General features: G+C 40.1%; 1 protein-coding gene across 2 annotated transcripts in view; it reads right to left on the reverse strand.

Annotated features, from left to right (window-relative positions):
- Nucleotides 1-532: 532 nt before the first annotated feature.
- Nucleotides 533-17,062, reverse strand: part of BICRAL (BICRA like chromatin remodeling complex associated protein) — an 84,776-nt gene continuing 68,246 nt past the window's right edge. For both annotated transcript variants that reach the window (XM_048507256.1, XM_048508076.1), the window contains exons 6-12: nt 16,791-16,881; nt 14,875-14,975; nt 13,264-13,325; nt 12,979-13,124; nt 9,744-9,838; nt 6,302-6,404; nt 533-4,391 (exon numbers count right to left, since the gene is read on the reverse strand). In XM_048507256.1, the coding sequence (XP_048363213.1) occupies nt 3,583-4,391; nt 6,302-6,404; nt 9,744-9,838; nt 12,979-13,124; nt 13,264-13,325; nt 14,875-14,975; nt 16,791-16,881 (1,407 nt within the window). In that variant the 3' untranslated portion in view covers nt 533-3,582. The remainder of the gene's footprint in view (nt 4,392-6,301; nt 6,405-9,743; nt 9,839-12,978; nt 13,125-13,263; nt 13,326-14,874; nt 14,976-16,790; nt 16,882-17,062) is intronic.

Here is a 17,062-nt window from a genome sequence, read left to right on the forward strand (position 1 = left end):
TCTGTGAAATGCTGGGAAAAGCAGTGCCGATGAGGCAACCAGCTAATGTCTTTGAAGGCAATCAATAATGGTAGAAATATTCAGTACCTTAATAGATCATACTTGCAACACCAGAGAATTTCTAGATTCATATATAAGCTGTGAAGCTTTCAAGTATAGCCTGTAGTAGAATTTAACCAAATTGGGGGAAACAACAGTGAAACTAGAGGAAATTATTTTTGATATAAAGAAGTTATTGAGCACATATTGAAGCACTTCTTGCAAAATCTACATAGTTAGAGCCACCTTCCCTAGCCACAGTTCATGCCTCCATTGTGATAGCAGGAAAAATAATATTTAACCACACATCTTTGTTTCTGCATCACCTACTTGCGTGCTTAACACATTAAGAAAACAGAAAAAGACTCCTGCATTCCTACTACCATAAGAACCTTCCTCATCCAGACCTGGTATTTTACATAATGTGTGAGCCAGGTGATTAAAAACAAATATAATAAAAAAGCATTATTTGACACATACCCCCAAAAAAGCATTAAAGTTAATGAGCTATTTGAGACAAATTACTTATTTACATAAACTTCCAACATGCAGAATACAAATTTGCTCTCTGAAATCTAGTATAATACAGATTTTGTAATTATTCACTATATAATAGATATATAGCAAAAATCAGTATTTTGTATCTGTATTATGCAAATTTGTTTTAAAGAGTTTTGGAAACCTAGCTATTTATCTTGGTTAAATCAAAACAATCACAGATAACAGATTTTTTCCCCAAATCTTTGGCTGTATTACAATGGTTGTTTCAATGTGTAGTCTTCAGCTAAACATTTCCTATTCATGGGTTAACAATATATTTTCCCAACTTGTCTTTTAACAGTATTTATCTAACATAACAAAATAAACTGCAATTTGTTATACTTTTTTTTACAAAACATTTTATAAATATTTTTACAAAATGTATACAAAGCAATTTCAAGTGAGACATACTATACAAATGAAGGTATTTAAGCAAACAAAGTCCATACCACACTGACAATAAGTGACACATCCTCTTTCATTAAAGTCAGTCTGTAAGGCCTCCCAAATCTAACAGATAAATTACGCTGACCTTGTCCAATCAGGTATTTTTCGCAGTTATACGCTGAAAATTTGTTTAAACCTTAGTATAGAGAGATATCCAGGAAGTCAATAGACCAATTCTACAAAGCAGTTAAGCACAAATAAATGGTCTTCACTGGATTTAGAACCATGGGCTGCATAACAAATTCACACTTTTTTTAAACAACAAACAAAAATATTTTACTGCATTATCAATTAAAATATTCAGCGTTCTAAAACGAAGTTCAGTTCAATAAATAAAATACATTAGCTGTCCCAGGTTAATTTAGCTGAACTTTGTTCAGAGGGTTTCCCAGCATAAAATGCTGGGATAAACATAGGTGTAACTTAATACACATAGATGGAAGTGCAGTTCAAATGCTTCAGCTGTACTTTTATTGAAAGTAAGCTTTCATATAAGATTCAAAATGAGCACGATTTGGTTTGGTACGTAGGTTCAGAAAATTCTGTACAAATGATGGAAACTTTCTATTTCCAGATAAAACCAAAAGTAGCAGGATCTATGAATGTGTGTCCAGTTTATTGTTCTTCCAAGCAACTGATCTATGCAACTAGTGCAAGGGAACCCTACTTCCTCAACATCTCATTATGGTTACAGTTCTATGAATCTTGAGGGAAAGAAAAAACAAAACAAAGTTGCAATGCCAAGCCATTACATAAGGTCTTCCAAATCACAGTCATTGAGGAACTGTATTTTTAAGATTGGCACACTTTTTTAAAAAGTGGCAATATAAACAAAAATGATGTCCATACTTCTATTCTTGTTAAATGTGAATTGAGTGATAAAGGATATTACTATTTTCTCATATTACACTGCAGTTTTTAGAAGTCCTTTATGTTGCTGGTTCAATACAAGGAGGTGCACAGGGTTTCTGTGTTGACAGTTGTGCAAAAGCGATATTTTGCTCTCCCGTATTCAACAAGAACTAGGAGAGGAAAACTCAGCTCTGGTTCTGGACACTCCGGCAATCTGACTGACAACCACAGTTTGTTACTCCTAATGGACTGGAAAGCTCCAAGAAGTTCCACATCACTAGGAGCTCCCTACTTTTGCCAATATCACAGAACGCTCCACATCTAACTCCTGTGTATGTACACAGAAAACATACGTTCAAAGCTATTGTGCCTCTGCTTGCTCATGATATCAACAAGAATGTTTCTAAATATTCCTTTCTATCTTTTTTTTTAGCAAAAGCTACAGAGAATATGGCTTAGAAACCACACAGCTATATCTTTCTTAGCAGGCACACATGGCAATGTCCTTCTTGCGTGTGGCACAAAACCAGTATGCCTAACAGTTCTGATGACAGAAGCAGGCTTATTAAAAAAAAAAAGCAGCATGGCAGCATAAAAAGAGTATGCCATTGATTAAAAATAACACAGTAATAATATTATATTTTCAACATGACTGCCAGCCAAATGTATACCATGCATGGGGTTCCTTTGGCTCTAGAATATGACTTACATGCCTTCAGATATAATTTTTAAAAGGGACAGATTAACTTTGGTTTGTACATATTTTGGTAATTATGACTGCTGCTATAGATGACTAACATTCTTGAGCAGCAAGGAGCAGAAACAAGCAAAAAAACCAGTAACACTTGCCTTCAACTTGTTCAGATTAAGGCTAATATTTCCGTAAAGTATAAACTACGACTATAATAACACAATTACCAAATAAAAGTGTTTGTGATACTTGGTCTAGAAAAACATTATATCACTTCAGAAAGACTTGAGTGGACTATATCCAATTATAAAATGCAAACCCTTTTCTTCAAGAGTTAGCATTTCTATGCATTTATGTAGCATTTCATGGCCGTATCTTAGCCTCCTACTTTACAGCTTTCTACCCTCTAGTTTTTAGTCTAGCAAGTATTGTTCCGTGCCATGTTTCAGGGAGAAAAACTGTTGTGCTATGAACTAAACTCACCCTCTGTCATGTGTTTTCTTTTGCTTGTTCAGCTTTAGAAAAGCACTTAAAAGTACAAAGCCTTGAAAAAAATCTCTTTTCAAAAACCAAACTCTAGATACTTCTAAACAGAGGTCCTGTGAGATTTTTTTAAAAACTATAAATTGTGAGTGTTAAAATTAATTTATTTCTGGGGGGAGATGGGCTGGTCCTTCACATTAAATATACCGTTCTTAACATTTAATAAACCTGTTGCTAGACTGTGATTGTCAGTTTATTACCTTGTTACTTAGGGCCTAATGAACTGCAGTCTTATTAAGCAATCTTCAAAACAATTCGCACAAGCAGTATCATAATGTGTAGGCCCTACCAGACTGCTTTCTCTCAAGGATTTACATTATTAGATACCTCACTGTAACCACAATGAGTATTGCTCTCACACACAGAACAGAATCTACTTCAGAAAGGGCAACCTTTGACATATGTCAGGCTGTACTTGTGGTGTCATTCACATTGGCTTCTAAGAGAAATATTCCAGGGTACTGCAACTATTAACACTCTAAGATACTATTTACAGCAGCTTCTAAAAGAGAATCACTTTCTACAACTCCTTCACTGTGGTCTGAAATAAATTTCTCCAGGCAGTTTTCTTGCGAAGCAATAAGTGAAAAGTTTGGAAATTCTAATTCGAGTGAGCCACTGCCAGCTGCCTCACTTTGTGGCTGTCTCCCGGTCTTTTTCAGTTCCAATATGTTTTTGAATGTAGTCTCTAAACTCTTATTGAGCAGCAAATCCTTTGGGGGTTGCCCCAAGCCTTTCAAGTCATCTGGATGCAAATCCTCATTCTTTGGAGAACTCCGAGGAGCTTTGTCTTGGAGGGAATGGTTACATGTCGCTTCTGAGTGAGCATCACCTGGATTTCGACATGTTTTATTATGCGTACCGTGGTCTGTACCTGATAAAGTTTTTGACCTCAAGTGATCTTCAGAACTTAAAGAGTTTTCATGAGACTTGGCAGGGTCTTTACCAGCTAATTTTTGTTCAGAAGCAGACATGTGCTGGTTTTCAGGAGAGCAGCGTATTTTCTGAAATGTTAAAGCTTTTGAGAGGCTTTCTGATTTTTTAACAGAAATGCTTCCTTGTTGTGGACTCAAAATATTGTTAGGCACTACATGAAGCTTGTTGTGATTTAAGGACTCTGCTGTGCTCAAATTTAACTTGTCTCTGGTTGGGATATTAGCAGTCTGCTTCAGAGAAGTCAACGGTTTGCTAGATTGAGGATCATTTTCACTAGGGTGTGCTCCATCAGTAGCCATCTCAAACTGTGTGGAGGAACAACAGAAGTCTGCCAGAAAACCATCTGAAATTAGAAAACAAATACTTTAGTACTGAACTGAAGAATAATGCCACTCAGAGGCACCTTCCAGAATAATGCACTTTCAATGCAGAATAATGCACTTTCAGAATAATGCACTTTCAATGCACTTTCACAATTGTTTGCAAGTGGATTTTGCTATTCCACACAGTAAAATCCAGCAGCAAAGTACACTGAAAGTGGATTGAAAGTGGATTATTCTGCATGTGCGGAAGGAGCCTGAGAGTTTTGTGGTGGGCAATGGCAACTGTAAGGTGGCTTAAAGATCACTGTTCACATATTTTGTGTTGTTATTAAATTTTGTGTTAGCCACTGTGAGCAATCACAGAAGCAAAATACAATTTTTTAAAATAAAACAATTATACAAGCTCTTGCACCTTTTGCAGACGAGCCTCCTCAACAGAAGGGAGGAGGACTTCTGACCACATCCCATGCTACTCCGAAAAGTATCCAGATCCTTAGGAGTAGCTTATGGAGCATATGGAGAAGCAGTTAGAAGGAAAAGGCAGCAAAGACTTCTGTAAACTTGCTGCATTCATGACTGATTGGATCCAACTCAAAGTGTTCCGTTTAAACATACACATTTAGAAGCAAATTCCATTGTGTTCAATAAGGCTTACTCCCTTGTAAGTGTCCTTCAGAATGCAATCCTCCTATTCTTAAAATGGCAGGTAAAACGCCAGTTTGACAAGCAAGTCAATGATATTTATGGTTGTGGTGGAATGGGCTTGCTTTGCCTGGCAGGTCCTATTCCGCTCCCAAGCCTCTCCCATGGGTTGCCAACTTTTCCTGGGGAGGGCTAGCTTTCTCTCTGGGTAAACTGCTATCACCACCCAACCATTTGAGGAACTGCCTACTGGGTAAGGTCAGGGCTCCTCAACTTCCTTTCCAATCATGAGGCCTAGCCTCAGTTTCCCCTGGTTCCCCTCTCCTGGGTTCCACAGGACAGATTGGAGGTCCCGGAGGAAAAGCTGTTTGCCAGCTGCCAGCCTTCCTCCCCCTTCCTAGTTAGATAGCACATCCAAGACGGTGGGGCATTCATGGTACAGAAAACTGTTCCCCACATCTAAGGTTTATTTATTTATTTATTTATTATTATTATTATTATTATTATTATTATTATTATTATTATTATTATTATTATTATTATTATTGGATTTAATATACCGCCCGTTATTAAAAATAAAATGGTCACAAGTATATTTTGGCACTGCACCAGATTGAGCAAGAGTTTCCAGAACAAAGGAGATATAAATGCAAATCCTCTCTCCCTCTCCCTAAGCATACCCTAGAAGTTGTTGAAAATAGGATAGGCCCTTAAAGCTTAGAAGGTTGCAATTCTCAAAGAGTACCCATTACCTGGCAGGCTGAGTGAGCTCCCTGGATGAGCACATGGTTCAAAAATGACTGCTCTCTGCACAGCCCTGGCAAGAGGACTGCTCCCTTCAGTGACCCAGCAGAAAGAGAAAGAGAAGAGATCTTGCCCCTCTCTTCCCAGAGTTTTATCAGTTCCCAGACCCCACCCTCTTTTGACCTGGTCAGGCTGGATCAAGATATCTTTTCCCCCTAGGTCTCCCTTTTCCTCCCTCTGGCATTTTTTTAAGTCCTCCAAATCTATGATACCTGATGGGAGAACGGGAGAGAAAAAGGGGGAGAGGAGCCATTTCTCCACAATGGTATTTCAATTGCACTCAAAAAAACTAGTCGACCTCACTCCCCAAAAACCAAAACTGTTTTTCCTGTAGTGGCAAAATTTCCAGAAATTTTACACTGCTTCACAAGTATAATTCCTTCCAGTATCATGACTTATTGAAGTGACTGGGAAGAATATAGTTATACAGTTTTAAACCATCTATATGTAGGATTTACTACACTGAAAAGAATTAGTTTCTCACCAGGATCTACTATTGCAAGACGTTTATCCCGAGATAAAGATTGTCGTTCTTCCTGGTTAAACATCCTGTCAATCATGACCATTTCCGCAGAAGGATTTATCCTCTGAAAAAGAAAAAACATTACATAAACTGACCAACTCACCCTACCCCTCTACTGTGTTGTTCTTGACCGTTGTGGCACTCACATTCCTGTCTGTCCTTCAACCCGTCTCTGAGTGTACAGAGAGATGGGGTCCAGGCTCCTTTACCACTCTCTACTGCCCCAGCATCTACCTCGCCTCTTCAGGAATGCTCTCTCTCTCTTTCTGGCTGCTCAGGCTCCTCAACTAAGATGCTTCCATTTCCTCCCCAGCTGGCCCCTTGCTTGGGGTATTTATCCTCTCCCTTCACCAATCCACTAATGTCCTTTTTCCCTCACCTCTTTCTCCGGGTGTTTTTCATCCTCAAGGTGTTCCATCCTCTGTTAAGGAGCCACCTCCTCCCTGTTGTGTTTCTCTCCTATGAGTGTTCTCACTCTCCCTGAGGTAAGGTTACTTGTTAGTAGGCCTCCCTTGCCTTCCCCCTCCCTTGCTTGGCCCACTTGAACTGCTGGATGCATGGAGAGCAGAGATAGCAGCTGCAACATCCCAGGCCTCCTTCCAGAGGCTCGGCATACTCCTGGAATCTCTGGCCTTGCCTCCCGCCCTCTCTGGCCCTGCTAAGGCCCATTTCCCTTGCTGGTGGCCTGCATTCAGACCAAACCATCAGGTGGCTGTGCTCAGCATTCTTGTCATGCCCAAGAACAATGAGGCAGTCCCCTGCCAACTCGACCCTTTTCCCTCACATAAGTCGGAGGACAGCAGGCCTTGTTTTGGTGAGGGAATGGAAGGGGGGGCACCAAGGAGAGTGGGATGGACTACTTTCAGGTTGTATCAATTACAATATCATAAACAATAAATTTTATTCATGTATCTTCATGGAACCTAGCACAAAGATTCCTACCAATAACATATAATATCACAAGCTCAGCTGGCATAAATCAGCCTGAAAGGTGTGTGTGTGTGTGTAAAAAATCTGGTTTTCTAGTATATTATAAATGAATATATTTGTTTTCAAAAAGAACTCTGGGCTATGGAGAGAACCCTGAGTATATACAAAACTATTTTTATGGTAACTTCATATCCCATAACTATGTGCTGTGCAGCTTAATCCTCTAAATTTTTGCCCAGAAGTCCATTCTGAGTTCCTTGAGGCTCATTTCCAAGAGTAGAAAGAATTGTAGACTATACATACTAATCAAAGGCTGTAGTAAAAAAGGCAGCACCTTTTTAAATGCATTGTTTGTCATCCTTATGGAATTTTTTTGTGTGATATACCCAACTTACCGTGTGAACATACTTACCAGTCTTTTATACATTACTATTATTCACTTGATTTATATCCTACTTTACTCCCCAATGGGGACCCAAAGCAGCTTACATTGAGCTTATCCGTATAGGTTGGGAGGGGGATCAGTCATGGCTTTGGTTCATCTCCTGATTTCCACATGGATTTTTGTGTCATTAGTTTTTACGCACGGCCATCGAGTAACTCCAGCTTTGGCAAGAATTCTGCGGCGTGGAAAGGCTTTGGAGGCCGGCACAGATTCGTGCATGGCCCGGCTCCGCATGGAGTCAGCCTATTCCCCCCTTCCCTTTCCCATTTACGGCTACCGTGTAAGCAGAACCGTCCCCTGCGGGCCTCCTCAGCCCCGCCTCTTCACGCTGCCCCTCCGACCTCCAGGGGTCGGAGGACAGCGAGGAGGGACTTAGGAGGCCAGCAGGACAGCTGACACGAAGCGGTAAATGGCGAAAGGGAAGGGGAAACAGCTATGTTCGGCGGTGCGTGTTAGCCGGGGAAGGCGGCTTTTCCCCTCAACAACAACCGCTTTAAAGGGTTAGTTAGTTGTTTAGGGCGGTTTCCTGACGCCGCCCGGGAGGGGAGAACAGTCGAGGTGCGGCGCTTGCTAGCACGCCTGGTAATGCCCGGCAGCGGCCTGGGGGGGTACGTTTTACGCTTACTGCCCCCCCCAGGCCGTGTCGTTTTTGGCTTTCCCAAAAGTGGCGGAAAGGGCCTCAGTTTTTTTTCCCCTGGGGTTTTTTTTTCAGGCTTTTGAGACCACTTTTACCCTAATGTTTTTCTGGAAAGCAATCTTGAGATGGTTTTTTTCCTAATGTATAATGTTTTTATCAATGTTCTTTGTCCTCCCATCACTACCCACTTCCAGCCCACTTTTCAATGACTGGACTGTCATCATCATTAAACCACTCCCTCTCCCTCCCCCAAAACAGTGATTTCAATTTTTAAAGCCCTAAAATAGTGATATAACACTGTTGTGTTGTAATGATAGTTTAAGCAGACTGTCTGAATTCCCAGCATTCTTTTTTTTAAAGTCGGTCTCTAGCCTCTTTTCTCACAGAGATATGCCTTTCTTCCTATATCTCCACAAGAGAAAGGGTTACAGACTTTTAAAAATGAAAGCTGGGAATTCAATAAACCTGCTTAAACTATTGTTACAACAGAGTTATACTACTATTTTAAGACCTTTTTTAAAAAAAATAAGGGGGTGCTCTGATAACAACATTGATGAAGGCAGCACCCTCCATTGAAAATCCTCATTATTTAAGCCATGAAGAAAATAAACTGACTCCACAACTCCAAAAATGCACATGGAGGGCAGATGTACAGAAGAACCCTGACAAAACAGATTCCAATGCTTATGGATCAACTCCCAGAAAATCAGAAGTAACTTCAGCAAGCAGAAAAAGTCATTGTTCCCTTCTTATCCATTTCAAGCTCACAACAAACCTGTGAAATAGGTTAGGCTGAGAGTGTATATACACTGTGTATATACCTCATTGTATATACACTGTTCTTTGCAGTTTTAGCTACCGAATTCCTGAAACTGTAGAATTGGCATACACTGCCACACTAGTGCCCATATTATAATAACTTTAAGAATAATACTGTTGAAATATTTTGTTGCCTAATGTGCAAAAAATATGTAGACAGGTGTGCTGCAAAACTGACCAATGCAAAAAGAGGAAGAAAAATGTTAAAAAGAGGCCACTATGAACAATAGTAGTCGTAAAAGGTCGTAAAAAAATTTGAAAGGCAGAAGACTAACATGGTATTTGCTGCACTAGAAATAGTAATGACATGTTCATCCAAATGGCCATTGCAAATTCAAAAGACGTTGCAAAAAAGCCCTGTTTTGTGAACTACTAATTTTAGTGCTAAAACCCCCCAAAATAAGCACTAACTAGATTAATGGTATATGGAAATTAAATCAGAACTACATATATTGTGGGCGTATTGCATTAGAACAAATCACATGACAATTGACCAGCAAGGAGTGTTCTAATCATTACAAGGTATGTGTGCATGTACTTACACAAATATATTCATCACTTTTATCACTTACCATTGCATCTTCCAAGAGCAGACATCTGTACTTATTTAACATAGCTTGTGTTCTTTTCAGAAGCTGTGTGGCTACAGATTCAAATTCATTGTCCACTGAAAGGGCAAAGAGTACACAGTTAGATAGTAGGCCTCAATAATCACAGCACCTCTTTTCTACCTCTTTCTACAATCTAATTTTGCTTTTTAAAGTATGGTTTTTCTCATGTTTATACTGATCCAAAAATATATTTTGTTTCAGAATCTAACCAGTCTAATCAAGATCAGTAAAGGACCTGCCTAAAGTAAAGTAACACAAAGTAAAGGAGAAGGCAAAAAGATGATAAGCATTGCTGTTTCAACTATATGCCTAGTGGAACAACTCTGTCTTGCAGCCCTAAGAAATTACATCAGGTCCTGAAGGGTCTTAGACTCACTCGACAAAATATTCCACCAGGTTGGGGGGCAGGGCCTAAAAAGCCCTAGCCCTGGTTGAGGCAAGTCATATTTCCTTCAGGCCAAGAATAAAATTTCTATTTGCTGATTGAAGATTCCATCAGAAATGTAGTAGACGAAAAAGTCCCATAGGTACACTGGCCCCAACCCAATATGGGCTTTGTACATTAGTACCAAAACCTTGAACTTGATCTAGTACTCCACTTGGAGCCAGTGCAGCTGGTGGAGGACAGGTATAATGTGCATCCACCATGATAATCCAGTAAGGGCCTGCACAGCTGTGTTCTCGACCAGTTTAGAGGTGACTGTGGCATGGATCACTATGGCTAAGTCAAGTTGGGACAGAAAGGGAGCCAACTGCTTCACCTGATGAAGATGGTAGAATGCCAGGTGGATGGTGTGATTCACTTGAGCCTTCACTGATAGGAAGGCATCAAAGAACACCCTAGGCTCTTGACAGAAGGAGCAGCCAAGAGTTGCACCCCATTGAGAGTCAGCAATTGACACTCTCTTGCCTGCCCCCTATGGCTCAGACACAGGCCCTTCATCTCAGCTGGATTTAGCTTCAGCCAGCTTTCATTCATTCCATTACAGTCCCCCGACAGCTGACCAAAACACTTGGGGTGGCATCCAGGTGACCATGCATAATCAGATATAACTGGGTGTCATCAGCATACTGATGACAACCTAATCCAAATCCCCAGATTAAACAGGTAAGAGGGCACATACAGATATTAATAATATTGGCAAGAGAATGAACCTTTGTGGGATACCACAAGCCAACTTATGGCGTGTAGATGTTCTCCCACTAATTGCAGCCCTTTCTCCTCAGTCTTGTAGGAACGAGCACAGATTTCTTGGCACAGTTGAAACCCAGATGAGACTTTGGTTTTGGCATCAAAGACCACTAGATTCCTCTAAGCAGGTGAAGGGCTTGAATGGTAAACACAAGAACACAAGCTGTGTGCTGCTTCAGTCATCCAAAAATGCAACCCTCATCCCCCCCACTCCCCTGGGGTGCTTGAGGTCAAGAGCTACCATGATCTTTGACAAAAGATATTGGTAACCTTCTCCATTAAAGAATCTGGTAATGGGTTCAGAATCAAGTGTTTCTATATCTTCCTTTTCGTCTTCAATGATAAACTCCCCCTCCTCCCTAGACCCAGAACTGTCAGAGTCACTATCAGTATCAGTAAAGGGGGTGACTGTGCTCCTTTTTCTGGCAGCTTCAGTCATCCAGGGGGATTTTTCCGTCCACTTTTGAAGGCTCTTTGAAAGCAGGGGGAAGCGCCAGACTGCACTGCCTTAGCCAAAATGGGCACCACCTGCTTCATAGCGGCATCAAACTCCTCTCTCATAGAGACTTTAATGAACCTCACTAAATCAGAAGGGGACTTAAATGATTCAGCATCTGAATCCTCAGAATGTCGATCCTCTCCTACTGTTTCCACACCAGCTGGAATCAACATCCTGGGGGTGTCCATGTCCTCCACTGCTTGATTGGCACCTTCAACACAAAGGGCTTTTTTTTACTGCTGCAGCTGCCCTGGTGGCCATTTTGTGCACCTCATTGATTTTGGCGTGCTCTGATACACGTGAAGATGGCATTCCTGATTGAGGTCACCAAGAGGTCACCAAGCAGCCAAACAAGCTGAGTCCCACCCCACCCTTCAGACAAACCAGGCAGGATACTGCCATTGGGGAGATAAATGACCAGCGGAGAAGGGACAAGACAATCAGGGAGAAGGAGAAACCAATCAAGAATATAGGAAGGAAAGAATAAACTGTAGAGAAAAGAGAAAAGGAGTTAAAGAATAAGTTGTAGAATTGAAGATGTCAGAGCTCAGTTGCTCTCCCATCAGGCAACTGTACTCCCATCAGGCAGGAAAAGAACTGAAGATTGCTGGGTAATTCCCACAGGATACAGGAAGCAGAAAAAGTCTAGTTCCTGCCTCTCAGGTGAATGGAGGGAAATACCTAAAAAAATGTCCTCCTAGATCAATGGGAGAAAGATTAATGATTTCCCCCAGAGGGACCCATATTTCATCCAGACCAGCTTCTACCAATCAAAATGGGCATAGATCTAGGAGGCACAGAGTGGGCTTGGCTGCTCACAGCATTCTTTCCACATTGTCCTGGGAGAGACAGTTGAAGTGGTTCAATGAAGGACCCAAAGACAGCCCACAGGCCTCTCGTTTACTTACTGTGGCAAGGCTGGCAGGTAAATCTTGGCGGAGAGACAAGATCTTATTTACAAAATAGCTTACAAAATCATCATAGCTAAATGTCAATTCCCTATCAATTTGGAACCTGCTACTTATGATCATCAACTGTCACATTATTCTAAATAACTGCTGGATATGAGTGTGCGGATACAATGTTAGCTGTGAAAGAATCCCTTTTCAAAGCTTTGACCACCACCTCATAGGCTTTCATAAGCTTTCATAAGCATCCTAAAAGCTGTTCTTGCCTCTTTGTCATGAGTCTTCCTCCAAACTCGCTCTAGCCATCTTAATTCCCATTTTCCTTCTCAGCTGCAGCACTGGTTTGGTACAGGAGCACAGAGGGGGCTGGGGTTCAATATAATTGATGGCTTCAGAGAATCGGCTGATCCAGTCCTCTATCAGCTCATCTAATGAATCGCTGGGAGGCTTTGAGTCCCGTAGAGCATTCCAAAATCCAGTTGGATCCATTAGTCTCCACAGGTGAGCATAAATTAGCTTGATGCCTAAACAGGACTTCAATTAAAATCCACCAAGTTCTGATTTTTTTCTTCCAACAACTTGAAAAGCAGCATTTACCTTTTCTTAAATCCTCTTCTGTTGGTAGTGATCCCTGGAACACATGATATGCAAGGAGTCTCTGGACTGCATCATTTAAAGATTTGAACTGACTTTTATCAGGAGTCACAGCATGTGCCTGGTCCTTTTGTAACTGCTGTAGAATACTAATGGGAAGATAAATGTTGTCAGTTGTTAATATTTACAATAGCACTTTACATGTGGGACAATTTGACAAAACTTAAAAGAGGCCAAGAGGAGAAAATACATCTAAAGAGAAAGCATAATTAAAGGGAAACAACTTACAATGCTCCTTTCGTTAGCTGTTTAGCAGCAGGCCTCTTTTGTCCTATTGTATGACCATCCACCTAGGTTGAAAGCACATATCTTTTACAGTGGAATACCTTCTCTAATAAAAACAAATTATAGGCTTATATATATTTCCCAATAGGAAGCAAACACTGTACTTGCAAATACTTATCAGAAGTATTTTCTGTATCACTGACAGAAACACATTAATGCAAACTATTTTGCTTTTTAAAAATCTTCTGATATTCCCGAAAAATATATAATTTGTATTAGTACATGATGCCAACATATATTGTAGGTACAATCCTTTTCATATTTGCTGAAGAATAAGGTTTCTTAAACTCAGTGGAACATCTCCAGGTAAGCAAGCATAGTATCAGGATACAAAGATCACAGGCTGATCCTAAAACCAAACCTAAATCTGGTCTTGGGGGTGGAAAGAGTAGCAGATACACTAACCCAATGTCATAATTCATGATATTGATGTTTCAGTGACATCACTTCAGTGAACATTCTCATTAGCCTGGATCCGATGGCAAATGGTACAAGTTCATGAAATGATTTCTTTTCCTTTTATCCTCTAAACCCCACTGAAACAGCTCTCTAAACCCCACTGAAAGCTGCTCCTGAATTTACTCACTTGGCCAACATGCCAAATGTCCAGATTTCAGTGAAGAAGCTTATTCTTCCATATCTACGACAAATAAATAACAGCTTCACCAAATGCCACCTCCATAAACTTGAACAGAAATGCCAGTTTCATATTTAGTAGGACTAAGCTATGTTTTCGATTCTTTAAAAATGTTCTTCAAATAAAGAACAGGTTTTTCCTGACTTCCTACCCAAATTATTATGAGCACAGTGATAATTCTAGAGAATCAAGTCTGTACAGCTGTTTTAATGGTAAGGGGTGTTTCCTTTTTCCCACTCTTAATCTCCCCTTGTTAGAATGAACTAAAGGTAAAATGGGAAGGCCTACAGAAACCATTTCATCATATGTGGGCTGCATGCTGCACAAGACTGTAGTTCATAAATTTTAGTTTACTGTGACATCTAAATGGTGACCACTCCCCCAATTCTGGTTAAGTATGAGGGTCACAAATGGGAATTTTGAAGCAGAGTTAGAACTTGCACTGGATCCTGCAATCTGGCAGCAGAAGACAAGGACAGCTGAAGCTTTCTAGTGTTCCATTTCCCCCAGCAGTCCTTTCCAACTCCAGGAAAGTTTATTCCCAGGACAGGGGACCCACATGCACTACAGTGCTCCAATGATAATGACAAAGTGTTGAAGGAGAATGGGACTACAGAAAAAAAGCAAATTAATTCCTTTTACCCTCCCAACACACAGAAACATTAGTCCACACAGATCCTCCAGCCCCTCCATACTTCATTCCTGTCTATTCCTATGCCTCAGGACCAGCTTGCAGGTGTACAGGGTGCTGCAGGAGACAGGGAGACCTAGAGATCCAGTCTATGAATATGTCCCATGCACTGTTTGTTAGCGCCAACCTATACACTCTACATAAAAATACATTAAAATAATGTGAGGTATTTTGGTTAATTTCCAGTAAAATTTAAGAAGAAATGAGAGGAAAAATTGTTTCCTACCAGCATATTCTGTTGGGCAGAAGATGATCCTACTACTTTTTCCTGATGTGACAATGCTGTTCCTATAGGCTGTTGTATAATTTTACCTCCGGTATCTTGTCCTATTAATAGACATATAGTCCTTCAAATGATCCATCCATTTTTGTTTTTATTTATTCATTAAAAATTACTTTGTCACATGAATTTGTTTCTTTAAAAAAGCACAATCAATTGCAAAAGTACAGTGCAGATGGAAGTGGTATTTGTGGAACCACAATCAGTAGGCAATCAACACAGCACAAATTGTTCCTGCTGCTATTTTTTTTTCTGAAATTCAAATAAGAACAAAAACAGTTTCTTGATTCTGGATGGAATGAGTACATTTCCAGAACAGCCCCAGCATTCCTCCAGTACTTGTCTCATCTTTATCTGAGCCATCTACTAAATAAACAAATATAATAATATTTCTTTTATGATAATGAAATTGTCTCCATTCATTCCTTCTCACTCTAGAAAAAAATTATTTGACATCTTGGTGTATTTTTTATTAAAACCAACCATACTCAACATATTAAAATTGCTGGGTAGATAAGATCTAACCCGTATGATGAAATCATTTACTCGATTAATCAGTGAATGTATGAGATTATTTTTTCCACTGAAATGTGTTGGTTGTGTGGCCATGGTCTGGCAGTTTTAATGTTTCACCAGCATGTATGGCTGGCATTTTCAGAGGGATGTCATGGTAAGACATATTTTTCTCCAGAGCATAATTTTTTTGTGTAACTGGGTATTTGGCTTGTCCAACTCTGAGTTGGCAGGGGAATGAGAATGATTCCTATTGTGAAAGCCTTCAACAATACAACATGCAGACTATGCTTTGTATTGTTGAAAGCTTTCATGGTCAGAATCAACTGGCTGTTGTGGGTTTTCCAGACTGTGTGGTCATAGTTTGGTAGTTTTTGCCCCTAATGTTTCGCCTGCATCTATGACTGGCATTTTCAGAGACATGTCATGGTGAGATGTGTTCCTCCTCCGTGGCATGTGAGATGTGTTTCTCTGTGCCACATGCCTCTGAAGATGCCAGCCATAGATGTGGGTGACATGCCTCTGAAGATGCCAGCCATAGATGCCTCTGTGACATGCCTCTGAAGATGCCAGCCATAGATGTGGGTGAAATATTAGGAGTAAAAACTACCACAGTCACATGGCCTGGAAACCCCACAACAGCCAGACTAAGCTTTAAGTATACAAGAGATGTAGTGAAAATTTCGGTTATTTTATAATTGATTAAAGATTTTATGCATTTTGTCATTCTTTTTCTGTTCTCTGACCATCTTAAAGTTATGGTCCAAAATATAATCTTTTAAAATAGTAAGTTCCAGTGTGCAAGACCGAGTCCACAAAATCAAACTACAACAGTCTTCAACATTTCAGTCAGAAGGTCTGTTTAAAAAGATGTCTTATAATCTACACAGCCAATCAGAAGCCCTGCTGGGTAAAAGACCCAACTACAAGTACTTGGGGGAATGCCAGGAAAAGTGTAAGCGGGTGCCCTGGCACCCTTGGGCACTGTGTTGGGGACCTAATAGTAATAGTGTTGGGGCTTCTATGCACTCTGTAAAACCACTCCAAATTTCTGTGGATCATGCATGTCATGCAAGGATTTCAATGTGTAATGAGATAAGATAGACAAACAGAAATATGTCTCTCCTTAACTTTCTACAAAGACTTTCTATAAAGACTTTCTACAAAGACTACAATTGCTTATCTGAAGATTGCTTATCTGAAAATGAGTTTGTGAGTGCAAACTCTCTACTAATATTTACGAATTCATTAGAACTTCTTTGTAAAAATTTAAAGAGAAACATATTTCATTCCTGAAAAGGCTTTTCTTTTTTTAAAAAAAAACTTTATTTGACCAGGCAATATATTACCTAGAAGACTTGTCAGTTGCAGTTGTCTCAGACTATCCTGTGCCTTTGATGATGAAACTGAAGACGCCAAGTTTGTAACTTTTTTTTGAGCCTGTAAAGTTATTACACAGATACAAAAAGTAATAAAGATCCAATAAGTTCACATAACAAAAGACATCTATAAACAGTGTGACTTGGATGCTGTCATTTCCATTTGAGCAGCAGCTGCTCCCCTTCTAACAGAACAGCTTTTCTGCCTGCAAAGAGGGGAGAAAGATTTTTGACAATTCCCC

Source organism: Sphaerodactylus townsendi, linkage group LG01 (assembly GCF_021028975.2).
Source record: "Sphaerodactylus townsendi isolate TG3544 linkage group LG01, MPM_Stown_v2.3, whole genome shotgun sequence".
NCBI lineage: Eukaryota > Metazoa > Chordata > Lepidosauria > Squamata > Sphaerodactylidae > Sphaerodactylus > Sphaerodactylus townsendi.